Source organism: Boeremia exigua (genome assembly GCF_020726555.1).
Source record: "Boeremia exigua strain MPI-SDFR-AT-0100 chromosome Unknown C7974scaffold_3, whole genome shotgun sequence".
Taxonomy (NCBI): Eukaryota; Fungi; Ascomycota; class Dothideomycetes; order Pleosporales; family Didymellaceae; genus Boeremia; species Boeremia exigua.
In genome coordinates this window covers 2,571,593-2,597,215 of record NW_025763520.1, presented here as the reverse complement: position 1 = coordinate 2,597,215, position 25,623 = coordinate 2,571,593, and the positions used below count along the sequence as shown (strand labels likewise).

The 25,623-nt window shown below is 54.3% G+C and overlaps 10 protein-coding genes across 10 annotated transcripts; 3 read left to right on the top strand and 7 right to left on the bottom strand.

The window, feature by feature from the left end:
- Window positions 1-74: 74 nt before the first annotated feature.
- On the bottom strand, window positions 75-3,255 carry C7974DRAFT_136723 (heterokaryon incompatibility protein-domain-containing protein). The gene is made up of 2 exons (XM_046135492.1): window positions 2,349-3,255; window positions 75-2,298 (listed from the first exon to the last, which is right to left on the bottom strand). Exons 1-2 carry the CDS (start codon window positions 3,108-3,110, stop codon window positions 220-222), a joined length of 2,841 nt encoding a protein of 946 aa, XP_046000698.1. The 5' UTR covers window positions 3,111-3,255; the 3' UTR covers window positions 75-219.
- On the bottom strand, window positions 3,256-4,311 carry C7974DRAFT_136722 (class I glutamine amidotransferase-like protein). The gene has a single exon (XM_046135491.1). It carries the CDS (start codon window positions 4,154-4,156, stop codon window positions 3,401-3,403), a length of 756 nt encoding a protein of 251 aa, XP_046000697.1. The 5' UTR covers window positions 4,157-4,311; the 3' UTR covers window positions 3,256-3,400.
- A 1,816-nt stretch (window positions 4,312-6,127) lies between these two features.
- On the top strand, window positions 6,128-6,686 carry C7974DRAFT_304732 (Mss4-like protein; the record flags this gene model as incomplete). The annotated part of the gene is made up of 2 exons (XM_046137993.1): window positions 6,128-6,447; window positions 6,506-6,686. The coding sequence occupies 2 exons, from the start codon at window positions 6,128-6,130 to the stop codon at window positions 6,684-6,686; spliced, it is 501 nt and encodes a 166-aa protein (XP_046000696.1).
- Window positions 6,668-8,039, bottom strand: C7974DRAFT_136680 (Endonuclease/exonuclease/phosphatase). The gene has a single exon (XM_046135490.1). It carries the CDS (start codon window positions 7,901-7,903, stop codon window positions 6,773-6,775), a length of 1,131 nt encoding a protein of 376 aa, XP_046000695.1. The 5' UTR covers window positions 7,904-8,039; the 3' UTR covers window positions 6,668-6,772.
- On the bottom strand, window positions 8,040-9,426 carry C7974DRAFT_136679 (peptidase C14, caspase domain-containing protein). The gene is made up of 2 exons (XM_046135489.1): window positions 8,331-9,426; window positions 8,040-8,284 (listed from the first exon to the last, which is right to left on the bottom strand). Exons 1-2 carry the CDS (start codon window positions 9,180-9,182, stop codon window positions 8,177-8,179), a joined length of 960 nt encoding a protein of 319 aa, XP_046000694.1. The 5' UTR covers window positions 9,183-9,426; the 3' UTR covers window positions 8,040-8,176.
- Window positions 9,427-9,670: 244 nt separating this feature from the next.
- On the bottom strand, window positions 9,671-11,613 carry C7974DRAFT_305449 (histone deacetylase 1; the record flags this gene model as incomplete). The annotated part of the gene is made up of 3 exons (XM_046138030.1): window positions 9,671-11,001; window positions 11,053-11,353; window positions 11,407-11,613. 3 exons carry the CDS (start codon window positions 11,611-11,613, stop codon window positions 9,671-9,673), a joined length of 1,839 nt encoding a protein of 612 aa, XP_046000693.1.
- Window positions 11,614-11,894: 281 nt separating this feature from the next.
- On the top strand, window positions 11,895-13,299 carry C7974DRAFT_388981 (26S proteasome-like protein regulatory subunit). Its single transcript, XM_046141320.1, has 3 exons — window positions 11,895-12,309; window positions 12,355-12,890; window positions 12,942-13,299. Exons 1-3 carry the CDS (start codon window positions 11,990-11,992, stop codon window positions 13,088-13,090), a joined length of 1,005 nt encoding a protein of 334 aa, XP_046000692.1. The 5' UTR covers window positions 11,895-11,989; the 3' UTR covers window positions 13,091-13,299.
- C7974DRAFT_136628 (S-adenosyl-L-methionine-dependent methyltransferase) lies at window positions 13,248-15,020 on the bottom strand. Its single transcript, XM_046135488.1, has 3 exons — window positions 14,867-15,020; window positions 14,678-14,777; window positions 13,248-14,434 (listed from the first exon to the last, which is right to left on the bottom strand). Exons 2-3 carry the CDS (start codon window positions 14,711-14,713, stop codon window positions 13,406-13,408), a joined length of 1,065 nt encoding a protein of 354 aa, XP_046000691.1. The 5' UTR covers window positions 14,714-14,777; window positions 14,867-15,020; the 3' UTR covers window positions 13,248-13,405.
- Window positions 15,021-16,701: 1,681 nt separating this feature from the next.
- Window positions 16,702-19,698, bottom strand: C7974DRAFT_432165 (uncharacterized protein; the record flags this gene model as incomplete). The annotated part of the gene is made up of 3 exons (XM_046144832.1): window positions 16,702-18,031; window positions 18,078-19,228; window positions 19,291-19,698. 3 exons carry the CDS (start codon window positions 19,696-19,698, stop codon window positions 16,702-16,704), a joined length of 2,889 nt encoding a protein of 962 aa, XP_046000690.1.
- A 522-nt stretch (window positions 19,699-20,220) lies between these two features.
- C7974DRAFT_449799 (uncharacterized protein) lies at window positions 20,221-24,655 on the top strand (the record flags this gene model as incomplete). Its single annotated transcript, XM_046145719.1, has 2 exons — window positions 20,221-20,432; window positions 20,695-24,655. 2 exons carry the CDS (start codon window positions 20,221-20,223, stop codon window positions 24,572-24,574), a joined length of 4,092 nt encoding a protein of 1,363 aa, XP_046000689.1. The 3' UTR covers window positions 24,575-24,655.
- Between the last annotated feature and the right edge of the window lie 968 nt (window positions 24,656-25,623).

Here is a 25,623-nt window from a genome sequence, read left to right as displayed (position 1 = left end):
GGATGTTTGCGCAAGCTTCGCATGATTCCATCATCTATAGCTCAGATGCTCACTGTCACTGGCTATGTTTGCACATTCTCAAGAGGTCTCTACATATTGATCCTCAGGCGTCCACACAAGTTGCTCAACCAATATTTGTATTCGCACAAATGAGTTGATGCAAAGGCTGTATATTATGATGATCGGGGTTGCAGCAAGTTGTCGTAAATGCCCAAAACTTCAAGCTACAGACGAGAGCGCTGCCTCAGAGCTAATTTGCGATACATCTGAGCCCGCAATCGAGTACCTGCGTTGACGTCTCCGCGGAGCCGCATCCTTACGTTGATTGTGACGCGCTATCTCATACAGAAGCACTTTCTGTGTCCATCTCGCTAAGGTCTCAACTGTGTATAATCTTGCGGTATTATGTAGCGACAATGCCTCTGGCCAATCCCATTCTGTACTGTTCCCCTTCAGGCAGTCGTCGAAAACCCTGAGAACAGAATGTGTTAAACCACGTGCACTACCCCATGCGGCCATCTCCAGCTTGCATAGGACCGTGTTGCGAAAATGGAAGGTGAGCGTTTCCATATTGTTTCTTAGCACGTCGTTCCACAGTCGTGCCTGCTCTCTGTGGGTAAGTTGTAACTGTAGCAAAGAGTTGAGAAAGAAGTACGTTGCTCCGGGGTTGTGGGCCAGCTCAACAAATAGGACGCCGAGAAGAGCGTGGTGTACATCTGCGTCAAGCCGTTGCGTCGCAAGATCCACATAGAAGTCAACGTCGAGGTGAGTGAAGCGGTGTTCCATGAGCATCAAGATAATGTAATGGAATTTGTCGCCGAGTATAGGATCGTGATATATTCTTTCGAGGACTGTCTCGGGCGGGTTCTGGAAAGACGTTTGGCTTGCAAGCACAAGTCTCATAAGATAGAGACTATTGTGCGGAGAGATCGTACCTACTACACCAGTTGCTTCTTGGTCATATGCCATCGGTAGGGAGTATGTCGGAAAAATCAAAGGATACAGTACGTGTTGCCAAGGCTCAATTTGCATGCAGGTGTATCGGTATCCAGGTTTCAATCGCGCCACATGACCGACATTGGCTTCTACAAGCTCCACTATTTCAAACAGATCCGGTGTTAAAGGTCCTGCGTGGTGCCAATAGTCCAAGAGATAGTCCAGATTTATGGGGGCGTGCAACGACCACATACACCAGTGTAAGGTAGCAAAGTATCCTTTCATATGAAGATATTCTGGCCAGTTCGCTAACACGTGGTCGAGTAAGATAAAGTGTTTCTCCATCGGTCCAAAATTGGAAGGATCTGGCCGTTCTCGAAGCAGTGCAGCCAAGCGGGCAAAACTAAGAAGATCGTCAAGTACGCGTGCAGTGTTGAACCGTCTCTCTGTTTCGCTTGATCTAGGATTTTCACACGAGTTGAGTAGAGCCTTGTGAGCCTTCGAATCTTGATCATGATCGGCTGTCCAGTCCCAAACAAGGTCGAATTTCCTGCTTGATCTTCTCGCTCCCGGGGCAAACTCTTCCCACCGGACGTGCAGATCTTCCCAACTCTCACTCCGAGGGGATTGCTCGACTACGACGACAGGAGGCGCTGGAAGCGATATCATGACAATGTCGAAGTGATCGCCGCATGGTCGGATGAGACTTGGACGGCGAGCGTTTTGGAAGAAAACCAATATATCCCCATGCTGCACGCTACCAGCATCATGTGATACGCGCCATGATGCTCTCCAGCTGTACACAACTTCGGAGTTGCTACCAAAGATAGGAGAAACAACAGTCAGGTTGCCTCCCAGTCCCTTGGAGATTGTTCCCATGACGCTACCTATCTCAGATATCACGGCGTGTTCTTTGTCGTCCCAGGTGCATGCAACTGCCCCTGGTCCTAGAACATGTGCAATGATTTGTCGGAACAAAGTCATCCAGCCTTTTGTGTAGTCCGGTCGTAGATCAGGAGAGACATCATTGTCAGAGCTCAGTCCCAGAAGAGCGTAGATTTTGTCGCGTTTATCGGTCGCCTCGTGGTTCTGGAATAATCTAAGCAAGTCTCCGAGGGGGAGAACGTTGAACGACGGTATAATACTTGTCGTATGTAGATCTGCCAACTTTTGTAGTAATGGGAAGGCCCCGTTGCTTTGATCCATAAACATCAAGACAGGTGGGATTGCCTCATGCTGTTTGAATTTATCTCTTAGCAGCGAGAAGGCTAATTCCATGCCAGAGGCGAATATCGCTCCGGTAGTTTCAGCATCACCACAAGTCACTGACACAACTCTAGCGACTGCTGCTTCCTGTACAACCTGATGATTTGTCAGCACAATCACGAGGGTTCAAGTACACTTCAGCATACCCAGGCTCTTCGGAACCATGATCGACCCAACAACGCCACGATCGCGTCAGCAGCAGGGGAAAGCATGGACTCCGCTACTGCTCGCCAGTTGTACGAATATTTGAGATCCTGAGCTACAATGCGCCGCAACAAGCTCAGCACGTTTGAGCTATCGTCCGCTTCTTCACCGAGCCATACGGTAACACTGACTGCATATGCGTAGATTCTTGCCATGATCTGGACCTGCGATGCGCGTTCTTCGAGATTATCTTGATTGATGCAAACAGCATCGATCCAGACTGTTCGTGGCAGATCAGCGTCTCGCAACCGATGAAGAGCACCGTACAGATTCCGAGTGACCATGAAAGTGCAGTAATGTTCGTCCTCCGCATTCTTCACCCAGATCTGCTGGGGGTCAGATGCATCGCCCCAGACGTAAGACAATGCCTCATAGAGTCCAAAGGCTTTCTCAATTCTCAAAGTGTACTGAAAAACCTGACAAAATATCTCTGTACTACCTGTCCCAGGTAGAATCTGTAAGAGTCGGATGTTGTTTAGCCCAGATCTTAGAGGACGGTACGCGTAAGGCTGCAGCAGCCGGTCGGTATTTAGCGACGTCATGTCATCATCGTTCTTGCTTCGCGAGATCTGCCTATGGAGAAAGAGTCGTGCCCGATTACAAAGATCGAAGTGTGAATTGGCAAGAGCTGAAAGCCAGCTGATGCCAAGTTCAGGTGTCCCACTTTCAGCCGTCACATGCTTACCCGACTGCGTCTCGTGCATGATCCATGATGGTGGCGTTTTCCTAAGCGAGTTGTCTCGATAATCTCCAAATGCATGTTGACAGTAACAGTTTAGCAACCCAAAGACGCAAAGACGCAAAGACGCAATCGCCTTTCAGACAGCAAGTCGTCTTACAGTGTCGGTACTAAGTCGCTGTAGCTGCACAGCATGCTACTTTGAGCTTTATCCTTCTAACTGTGAGCACTGTCAGCAAGTTGACTGAATCTATTCTTTCAAACCACCACTTCTTATTCATTGACGCTAGGTATTTCAAGATTCTCGACTCGCACCTATTTCGCAGCCATCATCTCGAGGAATTTGTCGCCGATCGCATTCGCAGACATCGGGTTGTCGCCAGTGATGACTTCACGGTCAACAGTTATGCTACCCAGGCTCTTTGCAACACCCTCCTGCATATCCGCACCATTCTCTCTCAGTGTACTCTCCACCTTGGCGATCTCTCCTCGTAGAATCGTTTCCATAAACTTCTCTTCGACATCCGACCACGCAGTGAGCTTGTATCCCTTGTAAGCAAACTCCTTTTGCGGCCCAACTTTGGTTGACAGGAATGCCCACGGGCCGTGACAAAGTGCCGCTGTAGGCTTCTGCTGTTGGTGGAAATGGGATAGGATGCGGCCGAGTTCGGGGTTGTCGCCGAGGTCAGATAAAGGTGCGTGGCCTCCGGGAATGAAGACACCAGCATAGCTTTTCAACTCCTCGTCGCTGATGTCTGAGAACTTGCGAGGTTGTGAAAATCCATTGTCGCGCTTCATGCGCTCAACAAGCTCTTGGTCCTGCTGGCGCGCGTAGAAGTTGCCTGCATATGCGGCAAGAGATGTACTGAGTGGGTCTGGCTGAGGTTCTTTGCCTTCAGGCGAGGCAAATGTGACTTCGTGTCCAGCATCGAGAATCTTCTGCAAAGGTTTCGCGAGCTCCATGAGGAAGTAGCCCGATTCCTGGCTTACGGTTTTACCATCGCTTCCAGTATTGTACAGGGGAAAGGAGTGTGCATCAGACATGACGATGAGGACCTTCTTTACTGCCATGACGGGCACGTGTCTGTGGCAGTACGTATGTGCGGTAGGGGTAGATGTCGGAAGTGGGTTACTGAAGCTGGGAGTATCTGTGAACAGGTGTTACACCAAAACTGACAGTCTTATAATTTTATGATAAGTTGGAAGCGGCCGTGGATTGCGTATAAATGCGATTGACATTGCCGGTGGATTCTTCCTGATGATGCTGTGACGTCAACGCTTGATCATCCACAACATCTAGATCTGTCATCCACATCCCAAAAACACACACGAATACCTATCGGTTTTGCCGCTCAAACACTGGAAGACCTCGGCAGCATGTGCTAATGATCTTAGATCTCTTATAGACAGATAGGTAGTTCTGAATGCGAATGAGCTGATAGCACACGCTTCGTCTTCTGTGACAAACTCTTTCGTTCGGCTATCCCGCAATGGCAGCACCGGCAAAGTGCTCAATCTCAAGCTTCACAGAACAGAAGATACAGGCGGATACTCTGCTCTGACATCAGTTGATGACATTCTGTAGCAAGTGAGCGACTTACCGCTATGGAACAAGCATGTCACCTCGCTTGGAGCACGTAGGCCTAAGACAGGGACATTGTTTGTGCCAGCTCTAAACCTCAGGTGCGAAGTAATAGGGGGCCTATCCGAAGCAGGGCGCAGTACCAATCAGATTCGAGGATTTCATGCAGCAGCACAGCCTTCTTCTGGTGGTGGACGCCCTGCTTGTCTGTCGACAACGGTCGGGACTCTGCCTTCCAATACACCCGACGATTCCAATTCTTGGCAATACACCTTCGCAAGCAATAATCATTGATCACTCGACTTCCTTCGGAAAACAGGAAATGTTGCGCCTTCGACTCCAACACCTCAACATGATGATCAAATTCGACTCCGTGCTCTTCTGCAAATGGTGTGATTCTTCTAGCCTCCTGTCCCAGCTTCCCGCAACACGAGAGCTCTGCTGCGCTTTCTGATACCATCTTGATCTTGTACTTCCAGTCTTCGTCGAAGGCGAAGTTCTTGTCCAGACGCAGGTACGTCATCGTCGAGCGCAAGGTGCCGCTGGGCTCATCCGATTACCCTACTTCGAGTTGTGACTGTGCCTAGATGAACCTACTTTATAATCTTCCTCTAGCATAGTATGTTGGATGTCCAAGGGTCACGAAAGGTTATAAACACATCTCTACTCGTCTCACCTTTCTGTCCTACCTGGAAGCATGAAATAGCACCACATTGGGGCTCATGTCTTGTAATTACGAACGCAACTTGGTGAAATACATGCTCAGTCTCACAGGGTTTGCGTGCTGGACAGATCAGAGGCTGGAGCTGAGGTTGAAGTAGATGCATAGGACGGAGCTGATTCCGATCGTCTACCTATCAAATCAGGGTCCATGGTGGGGTGGAGGGGCAGGACAGCACTTCGGCTATGAGCATTTGGAACATAGCCGACGCATAATATGATCATAATGATGGTAAATAGAGGATTTGTGGAGAGATCATGGATTGCAAATGGAAGGATTGGTCACGAGGAGGGACCGCTCACTCACCAGCTGCCTTATGCTACAGCCTATGCTCCATCCGGAAGCTGCCTTAGACCCGTTTTGTCCAGGACGATGTCATTCTCACCTCATATGCACTTACCTACTGCACTCTCTTGGCACTTTTGTAGGATCCAAACCATCTTGATACCTAGGTAGCAGCCAATAAGCCGCAGAACCACAACTGGATTACTCCATTCAAGTGTACACGTGTAGTCCAATGAAACAGAGCTTATTGATCTTCCTTGCCTAATGCTGCAGTTTGGTAGTGGCTGGACGGACGTGTGGGTACGAAGTACAGTAGTCGGTTGTCAGCTTAGCCTAACTAACCATCTCCGCTCGATGATTTCCAATCCAGTTTGAACCTCGCACGACCTCACTTTCCTCTAAAACCCAATTCTCCAAACCCTCCCTTGCACCTCCAACACGCCCCAGTCCCACAATGGCCGACCCCTCCAAGCTCACCGGCGACCCCAACTCCCACGACATCTCCGAGTTCTCTGAATCTCTCAGCGCAACCTGCCTTTGTAAATCCATCCGCGTGACCATCACCGATAATGAGCTGTTCACGCGCCCCCGCGGCCATTTGTGTCACTGTGCCAATTGCCGCAAAGTGGCCGGCTCCTACGTCTCCTCGAACCTTGCGATCGAGAAGGAGAAAGTCAATGTCGACGATCCCAAGAGCGTGATGAAGAAGTACGTCGATATGGAGACGGGAAGCGGGAAGAAGGTTGAGCGGTACTTTTGTGGGAACTGCGGGAAGTGAGTGACTCTTTTTCTGTGTGTAACTGCGTGAGGATAGGAAGCTGACTGTGCACAGTCCGATCATGTCGCTCCCTGAACTTCTCCCTGCGTTGGCGATCGTGAAAATGGGCATGTTCCCCAGGATTCCACAGCCGGAGTGTGAGAGTTTCGCGCTGCATAGGCATCCCTGGCAGGGCAAGCATGAGGGACTGACGCAGTTTGAGATTGTGCGTGGCGGGAAGAAACTCGGAGAATGAACATCATCCGCACTCAGGAACTAGTATCTGAAATGCAGTTTGCAGAGCTGTGCGAATGTTTGAAACCGATTGGAGTTGTTCTTGAACTATGCGGGTGACGTAGAAGCCTTCCTCGACTCGAATTCGAGCATCACATCCACCCATATGGGCACATGATCGCTCGGCCCTCTCTCCTCCTCGCTATCCAAGATCCCACAGCCCTTGACCAGCCCAGCATCCCACACTTTTTGTCCAGCAATGAAGTAATCCACCCGATCACAACTCGTACCCCACTCTCGTCTTCTCGAGTAGTACGTGTATCTCCTCTCATCCCCATGCACCACGCGCCAAACATCGACCCCACCAAACCCCCCTGTCCCTTCTTTGCCTCCCAGTAGCCTCTCCTGGAAATCCGCACGGTTGACGCTGTGCTGCCGCGGAAACGTGCGTAGCCTGGGATGCCCATCTCGCTTATCCGGCGCGACATTCATATCGCCGCCGAGTAACACGTCCCACCCTTCTCCCTCGAGCCTCTGACACTCATCCGCGAGCGTCCTGTGGAAAGCGAGTTTGCGATCATGTCTTGTGCCCTGCTGCACGCCCGTGTGTGGGTCTCGGTAGGGATTGTCTGTGCCGTTGACGGCGTAGATGTTGAAAACAGCGAGCTTCTTGTCCTCGGTCTTGAGCTCGACAATGGAGATGCGGCCTTCGTTGTCCCAGTCCACGGTGCGGAAGTTGATGTGGTATTTTGCGTAGATATCACGGCGCACGATCGAACATACTCCATATAGCTTCCCACTGCCTCTCAATCCCTTTGCGTTATGTGGGTCGTTTGGTAGTGTGAAATGAGTCTCGTATTGTGGCCCCTTGTCGCCTGTTGATGAGGTATCATTGACTGCTGCGCGCACGGCATCTTGAGTCTTGGTGTCTTTGGTTGCGATTTTGACTTCCTGCAATAGGAGCATGGCTGGCCAGTGGTGGCGGCGTTGAAAGTCGCGGAGGGATGCTGGGGGTAGTCCAGCCTTCGGACTACCGGTTTTCGGGGAAGTTTTGAAGAACGAAGTTATGGGTTTTTGTAAAAACGGTGTGATGCCATTGATATTCCATGAGAATATGCGCATAGTGTTTAGATGCGGTGGCTCCGGAGCCTCAGATGACGGCGAATGTGGACCTGTAGGAACCGTTTCTTGACCAAGTTTTCTGCGCTTTGTGGGTGGTGGACTGATATTACGTTCCATCTCTGGCACTTATCGGTGTGAGATGCGTGTACGCGTGCAAGTGCACTGAGAGTGGCTCATGTGCAGGTGATGACGTCATGTCTGGAATCGAGCTCATTCTTGACAATATGGCTCCAGTGCGAATGGCTTTCTACTGTCATAAATGTAATGTAGACTCGTTATCATCGTCTCCATCGTTGATGATGAGTGTAAATAACGGGGGTAGGAGGTGGGCAGGTATAAGTTCAAGATGCTCCATTTTCATGCACGATCTTCGAAACTATTTCAGGTGGACTACAAGACCAAGTGCATGTTATCCAGATCGATGTCCAAGCCTGAGCTGAGCTGCGGGATCTGTGAGTAGTTGGATTGGTCCAGCAGCTGTCTTGTCATCTGCAATGTCTGTTTTTCATCAGCTAGGCCATATCGTCTTTATGTTTAAACTCACCGCTGCGTATGTAGGGGTCTGTTCCCTCTTCATGATCTCAAGGAAAGCCCAAGTCATTGCACCAGTTGGCTCGCCTTGGATTCGTGCATCGGCACTGGTCTGACTGTCCATACATCCACTGAACATGGTGACCATCTTCTTCTCACTCCCGTACTGGCCCTCAAATTCGCCTCCAGACAAGCCCTCCTCTTCCTGCTCACCCATGTGCTTGAGTCCCTTGAAGAAAGCGCTTGCTCCAGCTAACAGCTCTTGTGCCTCGCCAACCTTCCTGTAGCTAAAGCCACCGTTGATGAGGTTGGTGGCTTCACCAAGCAGCCGAGCTCCAGCACGCACGTTGTCCAAGAGACTGATCTGCCCATCAGAGTCGGTCCGATAGACGTATGGCAACTCGACAGCGGACCCAGAGTGGCAGCAATCCATGATGATGAAGAGCGTGCAGTCGCGTGCCATGCGCGTGACAAGGTGCTCGTGCAGTATAGTACTTGATATCTGGCCCCTCTCTTCGAAGTCCACCGGCACAACTGTGTTGTCCATGCCGCCTGGTCCACGGTTGCCATCTACATCTTCGATTTGACCGCCATGCCCAGAGTAGTGCATAAAAAGCGTGCATCCAGGCTCGGAGACAAGCCAGTCCATGGCAGCCAAGAGGTTGTGGCCCGTGGGATAGTATGGCGAATCTGGAGCAACTTCCGGACGATCCGAGAGGATAACTCGATTGCGGTGCCCGTTGTCATAGCCTCTGTAAGATAGGAACTCGGCCATATTGTCAACATCAGAGTGACATCCCTTGAGTTCTTGCTTCGTGCCAACATAGTTGATACCGATGAGTAGGGACTTCTTGCGTTGTGCCATGTTGATTGATGGGGTTAGAGTACAGCTCTTCTGAAAGTTCTATCTCGATTCGAATTACGCCGGTAAATAGGAGAAGAAGACGGAGGGAAGTTTTGAAGAGGTGTGGCTTCGCCTTGTGGCTCAGGTGGGGTAGTGAATGTGCTGTCTGATCTTACCGCCTCCAGCCTTGTGGGGCAAGTGGACCTCCCAAACGTGGACATGCATTAGCTAAGTCTAGTGACAAACGAAGACCGTGGGTCAATCATGGTCAATGGGACCAGCTTACGCAGCATAGTGGCGCAGGCGAGTATGGAGAAGCACGACTTGAGAAGAATATACTTGCAATTCATAGCACGAATCTTAAACAATAAGGTATCACAGACCTACTCCAATGCTCATAAACCATGATAGACTCCACAGCCCGTGGGTCTCGTGAAGGGACACCAAAACGCGAAACGCCGAAGCATGCTCTTGCAGAGAGCAAGGACAAGGAAGATGGTCTACGTTCCTCAGCTGTCTTTAGCGACTTCTGTCCGTACCTCTCCCTTGACGTTCTCAGAATCGCGCTCAGCCTCGCCCTTTTGCTTCTCCTCAGCGATAGTTGCCTTAGTCTCCTCATCGGCGCCTGCCATTTCGACGTCCGGCGCAGGGACGGCTGCGGCAGGCGCTGCACTAGGCGACTCCGGGGGTGTGAGGTTATTAGCAGGGGATTGTGAATGAGTAGAATCGACTGCAGCCGCAGCCGCAGTTGTGGTGGCCTCTGCATCGTCCATGTCAACGTCGCCATCATCTTCCACACTTTGCTCGGCGATGGCGGGCGTGCGAGAGCCCGCTGGAGACGTTTGCCGGGTGGAGACCGCACTATCACCATTGAGGTCGTCTAGACCCCTGAGCTTGTCCAGGCCATCAGGTTCTACGGCATTCGGATTAGGATGGTCAGTAATGTTTCGACGTTTCTTGGTGCCAGGTTGAGCGCGAACACCAAGATCATTCTTGTAGTCTTCGTCTTCACTATCTTCGTAGAGCTCTCCATTGTGTGCGATGCGGCGGTCTTGCTGACGCTGAGTAGACCGTACATCCTGGTTCATATCGATGTCCAGGTCGTCCTCGACATCGGAGTCTTCCTCGGCACGGGTCAAAGGATTGTCTGGAATGTTCGTAAATGCTTCAACGGAAGGCCTGCCAGTTCTTCGAATATTGTCGATGACAGTTGTCTTGATCTTGTGCAGATAGTCGTTCGAGTTGGCGTTCTCCATATTTGATGGTCGAACGTCGAGCTCGTAGTCAGGTGCGAAGTATTCGTAGTAGTCGTTGAAAGGCAGCTGCTTGGACATCTGCTGTCCAACCAGCTCGCCAGTCTCATATGCCCACGTTCGGGCGACGTTCCTCATAGTGTAGCCACCACCGCCGAGCACAATAACTGGGACACCAAAGCTCTTCACGTACTTGACACAGTTGGCGTGACCCGCCATACTGAGGTTGAAGCAACCTAACCTGTCTCCGGATAGACTGTCGCCACCGCACTGGAGCACAATAGCTTCAGGGCCATAGTATGTCATGATAGCCTCAATGGTGGGCTCGAAGATGTTCTTGTAGGTCTCGTCGGTGATGCCGTCGCGGAGAGGGAAGTTGACTGAATAATTCTTGCCAGCTCCAACTCCAATGTCGCGGAGCTCGCCGGTACCGGGGAAGTATTCGCCGTACTTGTGGAAAGACGCGGTCATGACGCGATCGGTGGTATAGAAGGCCTCCTCGACACCGTCGCCGTGGTGCACGTCGATGTCGATGTAGAGAACGCGCTGCTTGTAGCGAAGCAGCTCGATGATACCCAGGACAATGTCTGGACCATGTCAGCACCACTGCGCAGATGCGGGCGACTGCTCTAACTCACCGTTGACATAACAGAAACCACTAGCTTCGCTCTTCTTCGCGTGATGCAGACCTCCGGCCCAGTTGACTGCGACATCGCACTTGCCGCGGTTCAGGCGCGCAGCACCCTCCATTGTGCCGCCGGCGCTGATGCCGCAGAACTCAAACAGGCCGTCGAACACAGGACAGTCGTCGCCGACGTTGTACTTGCTCTGCTCTTTGGCGTAGCTGTCCATGTTGTCGGGCGTGACCTTGTGCAGGAAGTCGATGTACTCGTCGGTGTGGAACTGCGTCATTTCGTACTTGGAGGCGGGTTTGGCGCGCTGCAGCGGTCAGAGGCGGGTCCCGCGGCGGACAATGGAGACAATGGGCGGACAAGGGCGCGACGTACGTAGATCTCCATCTTGGAGTAGAGGCCGTAGTTCATGATCAGACTATGAGCCATGCGTATACGGTGCGGCTTCATGGGGTGACCAGCCACATAGGCATAGTTGCCGACATCTGAGTCGTAGAAGTAGGCGACCTTCTTGGGCTGGGTCGCAGTGCCGCCCACGATACTGTTGGACCCGGTGCCGGGCTCCATGTCGTCCATAGTGTAGTAGCGGCGCGTGGGACGGGAGAGAGAGAGGGGCGCGAGTGAGTGCGAGGAAGACGAAGGGATCCCCGGGGCGATCGCAGCGAGGGTGCTATTATAGGCGAAGCATGAATAATGGGAGTACGACTGAAAGCGCGCGGGCGCAACAAAGCCGCTGCATCTTGAGCTCCGCGCTAGTGCGGGCCCCACAAATCGTCGGCGCGGAGAAACCAGGGCAGCTGCGGCCGCTGCAGCTATCATCATCGTCGCCGCCTCAAGCACGCAGCACGCCCGCACTGTAACGCCCTTCACCACTCACCCTCGCCCGCTCCGCTGCTGCACCCCCGACACACCACACACCACACCACACCACACAACACCCGGCATGGACCGGCTCAGCAGGATGCTCGCCGCCGCGCAGGGCATGGGCGGCATGGGCGGCGGACCCGCGCAGGACACGCACCTGATCGACAACTCGGAGACGGTCTACATCTCGTCGCTGGCACTGCTGAAGATGCTGCGTCACGGCCGCGCCGGTGTGCCCATGGAGGTCATGGGCCTCATGCTGGGCGAGTTTGTCGACGACTACACAGTACGCGTCGTCGACGTCTTCGCCATGCCGCAGTCGGGTACCGGCGTGTCAGTCGAGGCCGTCGACCCCGTCTTCCAGACCAAGATGATGGACATGCTGCGCCAGACCGGCCGGTAAGCGCCTCCGCACGCCTGTCCGCCGCATGCTGACAAACGCAGCCAGGAAACCGTCGTCGGCTGGTACCACTCGCATCCCGGCTTCGGCTGCTGGCTGTCCTCGGTCGACATCAACACCCAGCAGTCGTTCGAGCAGCTCACCCCGCGCGCCGTCGCCGTCGTCGTCGACCCCATCCAGTCCGTCAAGGGCAAGGTCGTCATTGACGCCTTCCGCCTCATCAACCCACAGACGCTCATGATGGGCCACGAGCCGCGCCAGACCACGTCCAACGTCGGCCACCTCAACAAGCCTTCTATCCAGGCCCTTATCCACGGCCTCAACCGCCACTACTACTCGATCGGCATCGACTACCGCAAATCAGCCCTAGAGGAGAACATGCTCATGAACCTGCACAAGCACGTCTGGACAGAGGCGCTGCAGATGGACGACTTCAACGTCGAGGGCGAGCGGAATCAGGACCGTCTGCAGAAGCTGGTGACGCTTGCAGAGGGCTACGAGCAGCGCGTCAAGGAGGAGACCGAGCTCACCAAGGACCAGCTGAAGACGCGCTACGTCGGCAAGGTGGATCCCAAAAAGCGTATGTCTGGCAATCATTTAACAACGGCTTCCACGCTAACTCCACCTCTAGACATCTCAGACGTCGGCCAGCAGCTCATCGAAGACAACATCGTATCCGTATCGAGACAGATGATCGACAAGGAAGCATCAGTGCCAAAGTCCAACGGGAGGCAGAACGGGCGAGCGTGTCAGGACGAGGCTGAAGAGATGGAAGAGTAGCACTCTACCAACAATGATGTGGACATTACTCCAGAGAGCACTTTACACATCAAGCTTGCATTCGAAGGCGCATAAAACGACGCACGTCAGGCGTAAAGGCAGATCGCTGTGTCAGCATCGGTGCATGGACAGCGGACCTATCGGGACATAGAACCATCGACGGTATTTCCACGAGCATCAACGTGAATATGATAATTAACATGACTATATGATGCCAGTGTTCTGCGTGGTGCACATGAATATCCTACCATCCTTTAGAAAGCCAGCAGTCCGATTATGGGGTATCTTTGTTTCGTCAATTGTCGTTTGTATTTGTCATTGCCCCCCGCCGGCTGCTTTCACACCTGCCTTGTGGGCGACCTCGCCCGGGTATGGCTTCCTCGCATATACAACCCGCACCTCCTGCCATAACCTCCCCCGTCGATCTTTAATCACGCCCTGGAAATCCCGCACAAACGACTTGACCTCGTCATACGTCCACCCTAGCAATCTCGTATACAGCGCCATTACCCAACCTTCAATGCCATCGCACCAGTTCCTCTCGCCCCACCGCCCCAGATCCTTCAGATACGGGTCCTTGGGCCAGGGCCCGATCGGCCATATAAACGTCTGCACCTGCACATCAACGAACCCCAGGTCCGGCGACGAGAGCGTCTGGTGCATGGTATCGACGACGTCAAAGGGCATGCCCGTCTTCTGCGCGCCGACGTTCAACACGGACTGCGAAAAGGCGGTGAGGATCTGGTCGCCGTACTCGGTGCTGGTGGGCGACGCGCTGGTCTCGACGCTGAACTCGAGGTGCTCGATCCAGCCGCCGGGCTTCAGCGCGGCGTAGCACTGCTGGTACAGCGTGTGCCACGACTTGATGCAGCCGGTCAGCCCGCGGATGTGCACCAGGTCGAAGTGGTCCGGGGGGTAGGTGAAGGAGGAGTTTGCGTCGTCGATTTCGAACGTCAGGTTTGGCGGCAGGTTGGGCGGGTGGATCGGGCTGAGGTCTGTGGCGGTGATTTCGGCGTTGGGGAAGTAGTCGGCCATGTCGATTGCCCAGAGGCCTGTGCCGGTGCCGATGTCGAGGACGCGCTCGGGGTCCTTGATGGGCGCGAGGAAGAGTTGGTCGTGCAGCGTGAGGAGCCAGAGATGGTGTACAATGGTTTCGTAGTTCGAGTACGCCTCATCGTTGGGTGCGTAGTAAGTCCCCTCGCGGTAGGAGTGGTACCGCCGCCCGTTCTCGTAGCGATACGATGTGATCTTGGACGCTATAGAATTGCCCCCGGTGGACGCATAGAAGGACATGCGGTCTGCATCATTATCGTCGTCTTCGACATAGTTGTCATATTCGGAGTCCTATTGAGGGTTAGTCAAGCGTACAAGATTCAGGGGGTCTATGAGCACGTCTTGCACAGCAACCGCATCTTCGCAAGCTAGAAGACACAAGATAATAGCATGTGAAAGTAAAATGTTCCGGCGACTCTGTTGTGGTATGGAATGCATGCTAGGTAGCTCCCGCTGTCTCCTGAACCTTATTTCATCTGGTAGAGAGCTCTAAGAAGCTTCGGTGAGAGGAATGGAACAAGTTCTCGAACTTACAACGTCGATGCCAACAGGCTGTGTTTGAGTAACCATCTCGGAGTCCGACTGCTCCTCCTCGTCCTCTCTCGGGGCACCCTTTCCAAACTTCAGCAGCTTCCTGGGATGCATGTCAGTCACGTCGCGTACGCAGAACCTTGCTTCTTTCACACGAGCAGCTTCGCGATAAGGCGCAGACAAAGTACTTACTCCAACCGCGAGAAATACCCACTCTCCTTTCCTTCCACCCTTCTTACCCCCGCCTGGCCTGGCAGGCCAAGTTTTTGCAACGCCGCAACGTCCAGCTTCGCGACTTGCAACGCCGCCGTGTGGCGCTTCTACGCCTGGCAGCAGGATGGGGTCGTAAGCAAGGGGCGATCAAACGAGTATGATCGGCTGCAGCAGCGCGGGCTTTTAGTGTGCAAGAACACGCAGGTTCCGAATGCGGTTTGCCTGCCTGCTCTCCGCCGTGCGCTAGCTCCAAAGTGCGAGAGGCTATCACGGTGCTTTTCAGGTTTACAGCAACGGTTGCGCCGGGGAGGCTCCGAAGAAAAAGCAGATCGAGACGAGCGGTGGTCGCGGTCTAATTCCCTCTTGGGACGCGACGTGTGCCTGCCTCGCCTGGACTTTGGAGGTGTGTCGCTGGAGAGTGTGCAACACACAGGCAAAGCGCTAGGTTTCCCCACAGTTTGTGCGTCTTAGCAGGCTGGTGGTTCGCGTGGGGGGGAGGGCGGCGAGAGCTGATGTTCGTGAGGCAGCTGAAAGGCACGGTATGCAAGAGCAGGGCCTTCTGGGTACGTAGCCAAGGCCCAACTTCGTGACTCGCCAAATGCCTCGCCGAAGATTGCTCCAGCTCGGCGTGAGGACTCGTCTTCTCGCGCACATTTCGCGCGTCCGCGGCTGCGGCTGCGCACCCCGTTCGGCGCATTGGGCGGCATGCGCCGGGAGGCAGCAACGAGAACAAAGAAAGCGACTCTGGAGATTCCCGACGCTCTTGGGGATTGCTGCTGCAAACGACGCGATCGCTGCAAGCGATGGATTTTGTCGTCGTCTGGTGGGATCGTTGGATGTCTTTAGTATCTACCATCCCCTTGGGTTGCGGAAGTTTATTCTTGATCGCTCGCTTTGCCCAGATTGTCGGGATGCCAACGCCAGGTGTCGCCGGTGCTCCGTGAATGGCACGGCTGACGCTGCATGCATGCTCAGCGCACGGCAGCTGCGAGGTGTAAGATGACATGTCAGCCTTCACCGTATCATGGAGAGGGGCGATAATTCGTTGGTAAAGTTGGCCAGAGAGCGACCACTTGAGTCGAGTCATGCCTAATTAACATTTAATTTCACGAGGTACTCTGCGCTCACATGTTTGGCAAAGTGCTGGATGTGGAGCTACATGCCAAGGCCCATGGGTACTTGCATCCGCCGCCTTACATTGTTCACGAATCGAACGCAGACATCGAGTGCAAGCTCAAGAAGACCGTCAATTGAACGAGATCATCACTGAATGATGATAACTATTCTTAATAATATGCAGATAATCGCAAAATGCTCTATGCAAAATACCCCCACCCACTCTTCAACATCATATACAACATGCCGCGACACGGCTCTACCCAAGCATGCTGATGCGCCCATGATCCGTCGAACCGGCAGCCGTGGTCTTCTACGCACGTACACTTGCTTTTCGTCAGAAGCACCAGATTACCGCCCACCTGTTTATACAATCCCCCTTCTGCCAGAACTCCATAAAATCAAATATCGAAGGGCCCGCCGTGTTGATTGCGCCAAATTTGGCCAAGAGAGATGCTGCCTTGGTATGCACGAGGCAACGTATATGCTGTCGAATAGGTCATCGGCCACGACGACCTCATCGGCGAACTTGTATGTGAGAGCAGGCCATGGCGCTTAAGGCCATGGTGCTACTTCTTAAGCCTGGACTGCCATTGGTGAGGGCGACTCTGCGTACAGTACACATCGTCCTTCAAAGCCAACCCCGAGCTCGCAATTTCTGTGTCAATTTAATCGTTGCGTCGCGAATGTTGGTACATCTAGGGGTGCCCGTGCGGTTTTGAAGAGGCTGCATCACGATAGGAGCCGGACAGCTGGTTGATGTTCCGCTGCTTCTTGGCCTGCTCATCCTCAGAGCTCGAGTGGCTGCTGCTGCCATCGTTGTCGATCGACGCATCCTTCGACTGTCGGCGGAGACGATCGGCCTTGTCTTTGAGTACCTTGGCCTGCTCAGCCGCTCGTTGTGCCCGGATTTGTTTCTTCCACATTGCGGCGTAGTGACCATTGCGCTCGAGGAGCTCCTCATGTGTTCCTCGCTCTTGCACCTTGCCCTTGTTTAAAACAAGAATCTGGTCGGCGTGAGTGATGGTACTGAGTCGGTGGGCAATGATGAGCATGGTACGGCCATGCGCCAAGGTCGCAAAGGCCTCCTGGATGTGTTGTTCTGTCTCAGTGTCCAGAGCAGCGGTGGCTTCATCCAGCATAATAATCCTGGGGTTCTTCAAGATGGTACGGGCAATCGCAACACGCTGCTTCTCACCACCAGATAGGCGAAGTCCACGTTCTCCAACCTTGGTGTCGTACTTGTCTGGGAAGGTGAGGATCTTGTCGTGGATACTGGCGGCTCTGCAAGCGTCGTAGACCTGCTCGTCAGTCGCCTCAGGGTTAGCGTACTTGAGATTGTACATGAGTGTTTCATTGAACAAGACAGTGTCCTGAGGGACAACTCCAATGTGGCGGCGTACTGAGTCGATGGTGAGGTCTGTAACATCGTTTCCGTCGACCTGGATGCTGCCGGACACGGTGTTGTAGAAGCGGAACAAAAGACGGAAGACCGTCGACTTGCCGCCACCCGATTCTCCAACGAATGCTGTCGTAGTGCCCGGTGGGCAGTGGAAGTCGAGACCAGTCAAGGCAGCCTTACGATTGTCGTACGAAAAGTGCACGTCCTTGAACTTCAGATCGCCCTTGCAGGACAGCAACTCGGTGGTACCCTCTTTGTCAACCACTGTCGCGGTCTCCTTGAAAAGCTCGAGCATGCGCTCAGAGTTGATCATGGCAGACTGGATCATTCTGTAGAAAGTGCCGAAAAAGTTGAGCGGGCTCTGCAGCTGACCCATGAACACGATCAACGTGACGAACTTTCCGCTAGTGATAGCCCCAGTTGTAACCTGATAGGCGGCTATAAAGCATGTTATCAGGAGACCGAGCATGAAGACCATGTTCTGTGTAATGTTCATGATGTTCAAGGAAAGCAGAACTTTCCACTCAGCATCCTGGTATTTCTGGACGGCTTCTCGGTAGCGATTGAATTCGTATGCCTCGGCGTTGAAGTATTTGACTGTCTCGTAGGAAACCATGGAGTCGTTCCTGTTGCTGTTAGTGGAATGTGGAGAGGGTGGTAACGGCCGCTTACTTGACGGCATCCTCTTCGCGGTCGGCGTTGACCATCTCGCGACGGATCTCGGCACGCCACTGCGCCATTCGAATGGTCAAATAGATGTACCAGAAAGTTACAACGGCAAGGACTAGTGCATAGTACGCATCGTACTTGACCAAAAAGTAGCCAATAGCAGCGCCCAAATCCAATAACATGGGTACCACAGAAAACGTCACCTGCTCAAGGAAAGTGTTGATCGAACTTCCCTTTCCGAGAGCCGAGAGCACCTCACCTGTCTTCTTGCCGAGGTGGAAATCCAAACTAAGACTGTGCACGTGCTCAAATGCCGCAACTGAGAGTTCGCGGTAAGAGTACTGGGAGACAGGGATCCAGAGTGCGGATCGTGCGGCTCCAAGCACACCATTGGTTCCTTGCAGGAAGCGAAAGGCGATGAACATGCAAATAGCTGTCCACGGGCTGCCAGGGACCTTGTGATCCAGACGATCTACGATGTGGCCCAGCTGATCAGGGACTAGCAGATTGATCACACGCTGCGCCATGACTAGCACAAAGCAGACGACCACCATAATCTGTAGTCGGCCATCCTTGGACGGCCAGAGATATGGGAAAAAGACACCGTAGCCTTTGATGTATTCCCACCAGCTGCGGGTTGGGGCACCCGTCGGTCTGCTCCAGGCGGGCGGTGCGCCTTCGGTGTGTTGGTGCTTGCCTCCGACCGGGTGTACAGAGCCGTAGGATGTGTTTCCGTTGGCTCCATTGGCACCGTTTGCATGGCCATTCTCTGCACGGTTGGTGCCGTTGGCCAGGAGCGAGGTGCTCTCGGCCGGGGTGCCAGCCTCCGAGGTCTTCCTGGCCTGCGGCAGAACGACAAAGATGGTGTAAAAGGCAATGAGGGCGAGCAGCAGGACGATACGCAGCAGGTCAATAGCGACCTCGGCAGCCTCCCACTCGGTCATGTAGAATCGCAGTTTGGGGTTCTCGGGGTGGCCGTGGGTCGGCTGGTAGTGGGCGTGTGTGTAGAGGGCGAGCGAGAGGGCGACGAGGACGACCTCGAGCACGAGGCCGACGGCCCATGTCGAGAGGTGGGCGGCGGTTGGCGACGGCTTCGAGTCGAGGAGCGAGATGAGGAACAGGCTGTAGACGAAGAACGAGCCGACGAGGTAGATCTAGAGGCGGGCAGTCAGCAACGGGCTGGCGGCAGGCGTGCATTGAGAAGGGCTGAGCGTACGACGACGGGCTGGCCACACCACCAGTGCTCGCTCTGCTTGGCGACGGCCTGCGCGATGACCAGCAGCGAGTTGCCGAAGAAGGTCAGGGCCACGGCCAGCGACACCCACTCGAAGACACGTTTCTGGGTCGGGGTGACGTCGTCATGGGCCGTCTTCTTCACGAAGTTGCGGGTGGGGTCGGTGGCGGGCAGCGGCTTGCCTCCAGGGCCGGTGGTGGTGGGCTGGGCAATATTGGTGTTGGAGTTGACGGCGGCGATGCTGCGGATGGTGAAGGCGGCCAGGAAGAAGACGAGCATGCACAGCGGGTAGGCATACTGCAGGACGGTGAGGACGCGGTGCAGGGCCGGGGCGTGTTCCCAGCGCGGCGGCCGGTCGTCCAGCTCGCCGGGGGGCAGCGCGGCGGACATGTTGAAGCGGCCGGCGCGAGATGCGGTGGCTCGCGGTGGTGGCAGCAGGGCGATGGGGGAGAGGGCGTAGGGAAGGACGGTGCTATAGCCTGCGACTCGACACGCCGGCCATGCTTCGTTGCAGGCCGAGCACGGACGGGCAGCCAGGCGGCCCTGGGCGAGTCGGATAGTGGTGGCGCATCGTCGACTGTGGGTGGGGCTTGGCGCGCCAGCAGGGTTTGGGCCTAGGTCTAGAACCACCGCGGGCGTGCATCAGATCAGGGACGCGTTGGAGGAGCAGCCGTGGCACTGCAGCTGCACGCATCTGCTCGCATCGCTGCAGAGCCCGCAGCCCGCAGCCCGCAGCCCGCAGCCGCGCACGTGTGCCCCCCAGCGCGCTGCAGGTCGGGCATCGCTTGCGTCTCTGCGTCTCTGCCCTCACCTCGAGCCTCACCGCCCGCCTGGAGGCAGTGCCCGTCCCAGTGCCAGCCAGCTGCCCTGCCCTGCCCGTCCGCCGTCGTCACGGTTCCACACCCACCACACATGACCGACCACCGTCGGGTCCCAGCGACTGCGGCGATCCCGCCGCCGCCGCCGCCGCCGCCGCCGCTGCCCAAAATAAAAACCCGCTCGTACTTTGAGCGTTTCGTCGCCCAGCCCTTGCAGTCGGCCGCCTATGCCTCGCGGCCGCCGAGCGTGCAGGCACATCGTGCGGACGGCGCGCCTCTGAATCCGCTAGTCCCAAAGCTGCTCGGGTACGTCCACTCTAGTCTGCCTGTCTGCCTGTCTGCCCCTCTGCAGCCCGCGCGGCATCGTGTGCCTGGTCGTGCGTGTGGTGTGTGTGTTGCCAGCGTCCCTGTCGTCGGCACTAGCGCACTGGCTCCTTCCCGTGCTTCCTTCCGACCCACGCCACCAACCACCGGCCGGCCTGGCTCTGCACCGCCCCCCGTCGCCCCGTCACCTCCGTCTGATGTTGATGTTGATGTGTTGATGTTCGTCTACTAAGCCGCCATGCAGCATCCGCACCGGCCACTCGCTGGATGCCACACACAAGACCGGCCTGGACATCGCCGCCCTTGACATCAACCGCGAGCGCACCCATGCCGTGCTTGCTGGCAAGGAAATCCTCAAGACGGTGCGTGTCGACGGCACCAAGATCGTCGACGAGACCAATCTGCGCGCTGCCGTGCTCACCTATGCCGACTCTGCACGCCAGCGCGAGGGCCTGGGCATCCAGGACGTCAAGTGGTCGCATGGCCAGTTCAGCTCGCATATTGCAACTGCCGTCGCCAATGGCAAAGTCATCCTGTACGACCTGAATCGTGCCAGCGTAGAGCTTGTCAGACTGCATGAACACACACGTCAAGTCCACAAGCTCGCCTTCAACCCGCACCAGGGCCATCTGCTGCTCTCTGCGAGCCATGACGCCACTGTTCGCCTTTGGGACTTGCGTGATTTGCGTCGAGATGCTGCCTGCACGAGCCGGGACCAGTTTCCGGGGATCAGTGGCGGCATCCGTGACGTTCAGTGGTCTCCTACCGATGCCATGGAATTCGCCTTTGGCACAGACAACGGCACCATACAGCGTTGGGACTTCCGTCACAACAAGGGCCCCAAGCAAAAGATCCCTGCACACGACCAGAAGACGTGCACGTCAATCGACTGGCACCCTGATGGAAAGCACTTACTCAGCGCAGGCGTAGACCGAACCATCAAGATTTGGGACTTTTCTGTCGACGGTCGACGGCAAAAAGCCGTTTACGTCCTAACTACACCCTATCCCGTGCACAGAGCCAGATGGAGGCCACCCTACTGGTCTGATGAGTTTCATGAAAAGGGCGCGTTTCAGTGCACACAGGTGGCAACATCTTACGATCGAGATCATCCAGTCATACATGTCTGGGACTTCCGACGCCCGCATCTGCCTTACAGGGAGATCAACAAGTTCCGGAGCCAGCCATCAGATATGCTCTGGCACACACGTGACACATTGTGGACTGTTGGCAGAGAAGGTATATTCCAACAAAATGACGTCCATCATGCCCCGAAGACTACAGAACGACGGCCTTTGCAAGCATTCGCGATATCGCCAAACGGAGAAGTAAGTGGCGTTGCGCAGAAGCGATTACGACAACGGCGTTCTGCAAGCCTACCGTACGACGATGAGTATCTTGGTGCACCTACTGAGAAGCACGGCAGCCTGGAGAAAAACAGTCTACGCAACTCTGCAGACAACAGCTTCGACGAGAGCCTCCTCTCCTCTTCGTTAAAGCGCCACCATGGCCGCACGGCCAGTAATAGATCGGCAAAGTCGTTTAGTAGTACCCCTCCGTCCGACGTCACGCCTAAAGTCATGTTTTTGCCTGATTCTATGAGTAACCAAAGTGGCCAGTTCAAGCCGGACCAACTTGCATTTCGGGGAGTCCTCCCAGGTGCGATCAATGTTCAGGTCTTTGCATATCTTGCCCAGAAATACAAGGCGCAGTCACTGCCTGATCGCCCTACCTTAGAGTCGTATTTGGACCTGGAACAACCCTTCCAGCAGAACGCTGAATACGCACAAAGAGCTGCGTATCACAGGCTTGCCCAAACTTGGACTTTGATTGGTGCGGCCATGTCTAATGCGACCCAACGTCGTGCAGAGATACATAGGAGGCAGCGGCTAAAGAATAAAAAGGCCAAATTCGAGGATCCAAACAACACCTCTGGCCAGTTGCATGTACATAGCAAGCCTCAGAATCCGGCTGTCCGCGCACTTCTTGGGACTCTCGATAAGCCACGTTCTGCATCGCCTCGCATGAGAGCGACTACTCATGTGGAAAGCACCTCGAATCTGGCAACACCACTTGCACGCCCTGTCGATACGTCTGCCCCACAATCTGCCGATCTACGGAGGCCCGAACTTCCCGACCCGGACCATGACGAAAAGATTCATCTCCCTCCATCAGTCTTGGGGGTTCCGGAAGCCAGTAACGAGCGAGGTGTTGCGTTTCCCAAACATAATGGATCTAACGGAGGTCACTGGTACGATTCTCCTGAAGGCCTAGAAGAACGTCGAGCTGCAGCAGGGAGCTGGCGCGCCTCGCCTCGGACACCTTTAAACCTAAACCCAGCATCTGCTTATACTAATCATCCGCTCGTTCCGCCTCCACTGGAGCGACACAACTCGGGTGAGAGTTTCACTATGTTTTCTGCGTCGACCGACTCTCAGCACGGAAGCTCAGTATCAGGCTCGTTCGAAAGTGACAACTTCGATCTGCACGGGGTGGAGGGATTGTCGACGGGTTGGCAACATGAGCCTGACAAATCGAGTTTTGGTAGGCCTACAGGCACCCCCAGTCTTGACCAAGAGCCAATTCTGAGTCCAACTACAAAAGGGGGTCCAGGCACGATCCCGATCCTTGCCATATCTCAAAGCCAGCACGACAATTCGGCTGCTAGCAATATCGATACTGGCCATCTAATGCTGCCCAATAGCGCCGATAGGGTTACTCAAGACATGGACGCTTTGCGACGGACAAATCAACTCATGCGCCATGACAGCTCAGAGTCGTCTGCATATGCGAGCAGTCACGAAAGCACCTCGTTTTCGTCCACTTACGATGCTGACATGGAGGCTAGTGGCACCATCATTCCAGATGTGCATGAGGAACCAAAGTCTCCACAAGCTCTGAAGTCATCTGCAACATCACCTGCTATCGCAAAGACTATCTCCCATTCGACCGTGGCTGCGAAAGATAGCCAGATGCTATTGTCAGACTTTGAAGCATTGCAGGTTGATGCTGAGAGTACGTCAGCATTCACAGTCGTTGACTTACTGAACAGTATCCTCGAGTTTCACACAAACACCTTATCCGACGCGCAATTCCCATCGTTGCTTCTGCTCCTGCTGACACCGCTGTTACCCCAAACGCATGGACCGTCCGACAAATCGGACATTGATGTGAACGAGGTTTTGAGTGCCTTCTCGGACACATTTCTAGCTCTAGGCCTCACGCCTACACAGGCCAAAGCCATTTTATCGAAACAGCTAGCAGAAGTGATAGCTACGGGTATCAATCCCTACCAAGCCGAGTCAATTCTTCATACGTATCATGCACAGATGCACAGCCTGTCACTCTTCAATTCGGCAGCTTCTCTTCGGCGGCTTGCATATCCCACGTATCCCTCGGTCTATGAGCAAGCATTGAAAGACACCCAGCTTGGCCTATTGTGTCTTAGTTGTAAGTCTCCGATCAACAATCCGAAAGATAAAATGCGCTGCGAGTCGTGTAAGCGTGCACAAGCACCTTGTCCGATATGCTGGGGGAAGTACCCAGCCTTTGAACCTATCAGCTCAAAGCGAAAGTTAAAATCAAAGCATCGAGATGAGAAGGGCCATAAAAGGAAAGGATCAACGTCTATATCCGCGGGCACAGTGCCAGAGGTGACAGATGACGGCCTCTCGCCGTCAGTGCCAGAGGTATGGAACCCACCACCCGCAACACTGTGGACTTGGTGCTCTCTTTGCGGACACGGTGGGCATACCAACTGTCTGTCTGCTTGGTTTACTGAAGCCACACTCTCCGACGGTGCCTGTCCCACTGAAGGCTGTCTGTGCGACTGCGTCTCGGGCAATCGTCGTGAAACCAAGATACATGAGCTGCTCCAGAGCAAAGCAGAAAAAGAGCGTTTAAAGTTGGTGAAAACGGGTGAGGACTGGAAAGTGGGGGAGAGTAGAGCCGTGTCTGCAGTGCGTGGCGCGTTCGGTGACAGTGGTAGCCAATCTCCCTCACCCAGCAGCCAGCAGCAACGGAGCCAAACCTCAAGTGGTATTCGTAAAGTGGACAGCAGGAGAACGCGTGTTCTTGCGCCCACTCCCGGGTCCGGCCCGCAGACGAGTGCAAATTCAACCTGACACCTTCCCGACCACGGGGAAAGCAATTTGTTCGGAGTCACTTAGCAACTTGAAGCTGACATCACAATCGGATTTGACGTCGGTCCGCATGAACGCGCACTGCTGCACATAACTCGCATATTCACACCGCTCAGTACCGCCAAGCGCGAGTCCCGGAAACCTTACTTAGGTGCTCCGCTACACCACCCACTTCCCCGGACACGAGACACTTCATCGTATGGAATGCAATGTTTGGGCGGCAGACTACTCGGACAATTCTGAACGATCCGGCTGTCTCGATGACGCCGCTTATCTACAACAGCCAGTGAAACCTTGCCAACTCTTCTTTCTATTCCAAGAGTTGTATTGCGCTCCAAACTTGAGCAACTAATTGCTACAATACGCTTGCGGAGCCAAGTTTTGGGACACGATCGCATGTGGATGCGTTAGGCTAAATGTAAATTGTAGAACCCCTACAAATGACACCACCAATGTAGTGCATGTACCTCTCTGCTGATAACAGTCATTACGCGCACAGCATACTGCACAGGTGGTAGACGTAGAAACTGCACGTGCCGTTGTTGATCACGTCCACGATACCAACGCTGTGTTACTTGAGCTACAGTACCGTTATCGCATACTCAACGGCCTGGCCCTGTGACATGTTCGAAGGCGCGTGACACCTGCGCGAATGCATGCATCCTGTTCTTGTAACTCACAACTCACCTTGACACGTCAGGTCGGTTTGAACCTGCTGTGAAGCTGCCTGACGAGTGATACATCAGTCCCATTCATTGCGCAATGACAATAACATCCCAACAAACGGTTGGTCAGCCCAAGCAGCGCCAATCAAAGTTTCTACTGGGGGCGCCCTCCCTTCTCCTGTACCACATTTAGGTTGTAGCCTGTGCAAGCTACATATGCTGTAGCTTTACATACTGTCGTGGAGCAACCTTGTGTATTGGGCTTGACGCACATGACCAATTGGAGTTACACAGGAAAGTACATGGGCATCACCGTTATAAGCGCCGCATCCCTGTCCCATGCGCTGTTAGTGTTACAAATACACC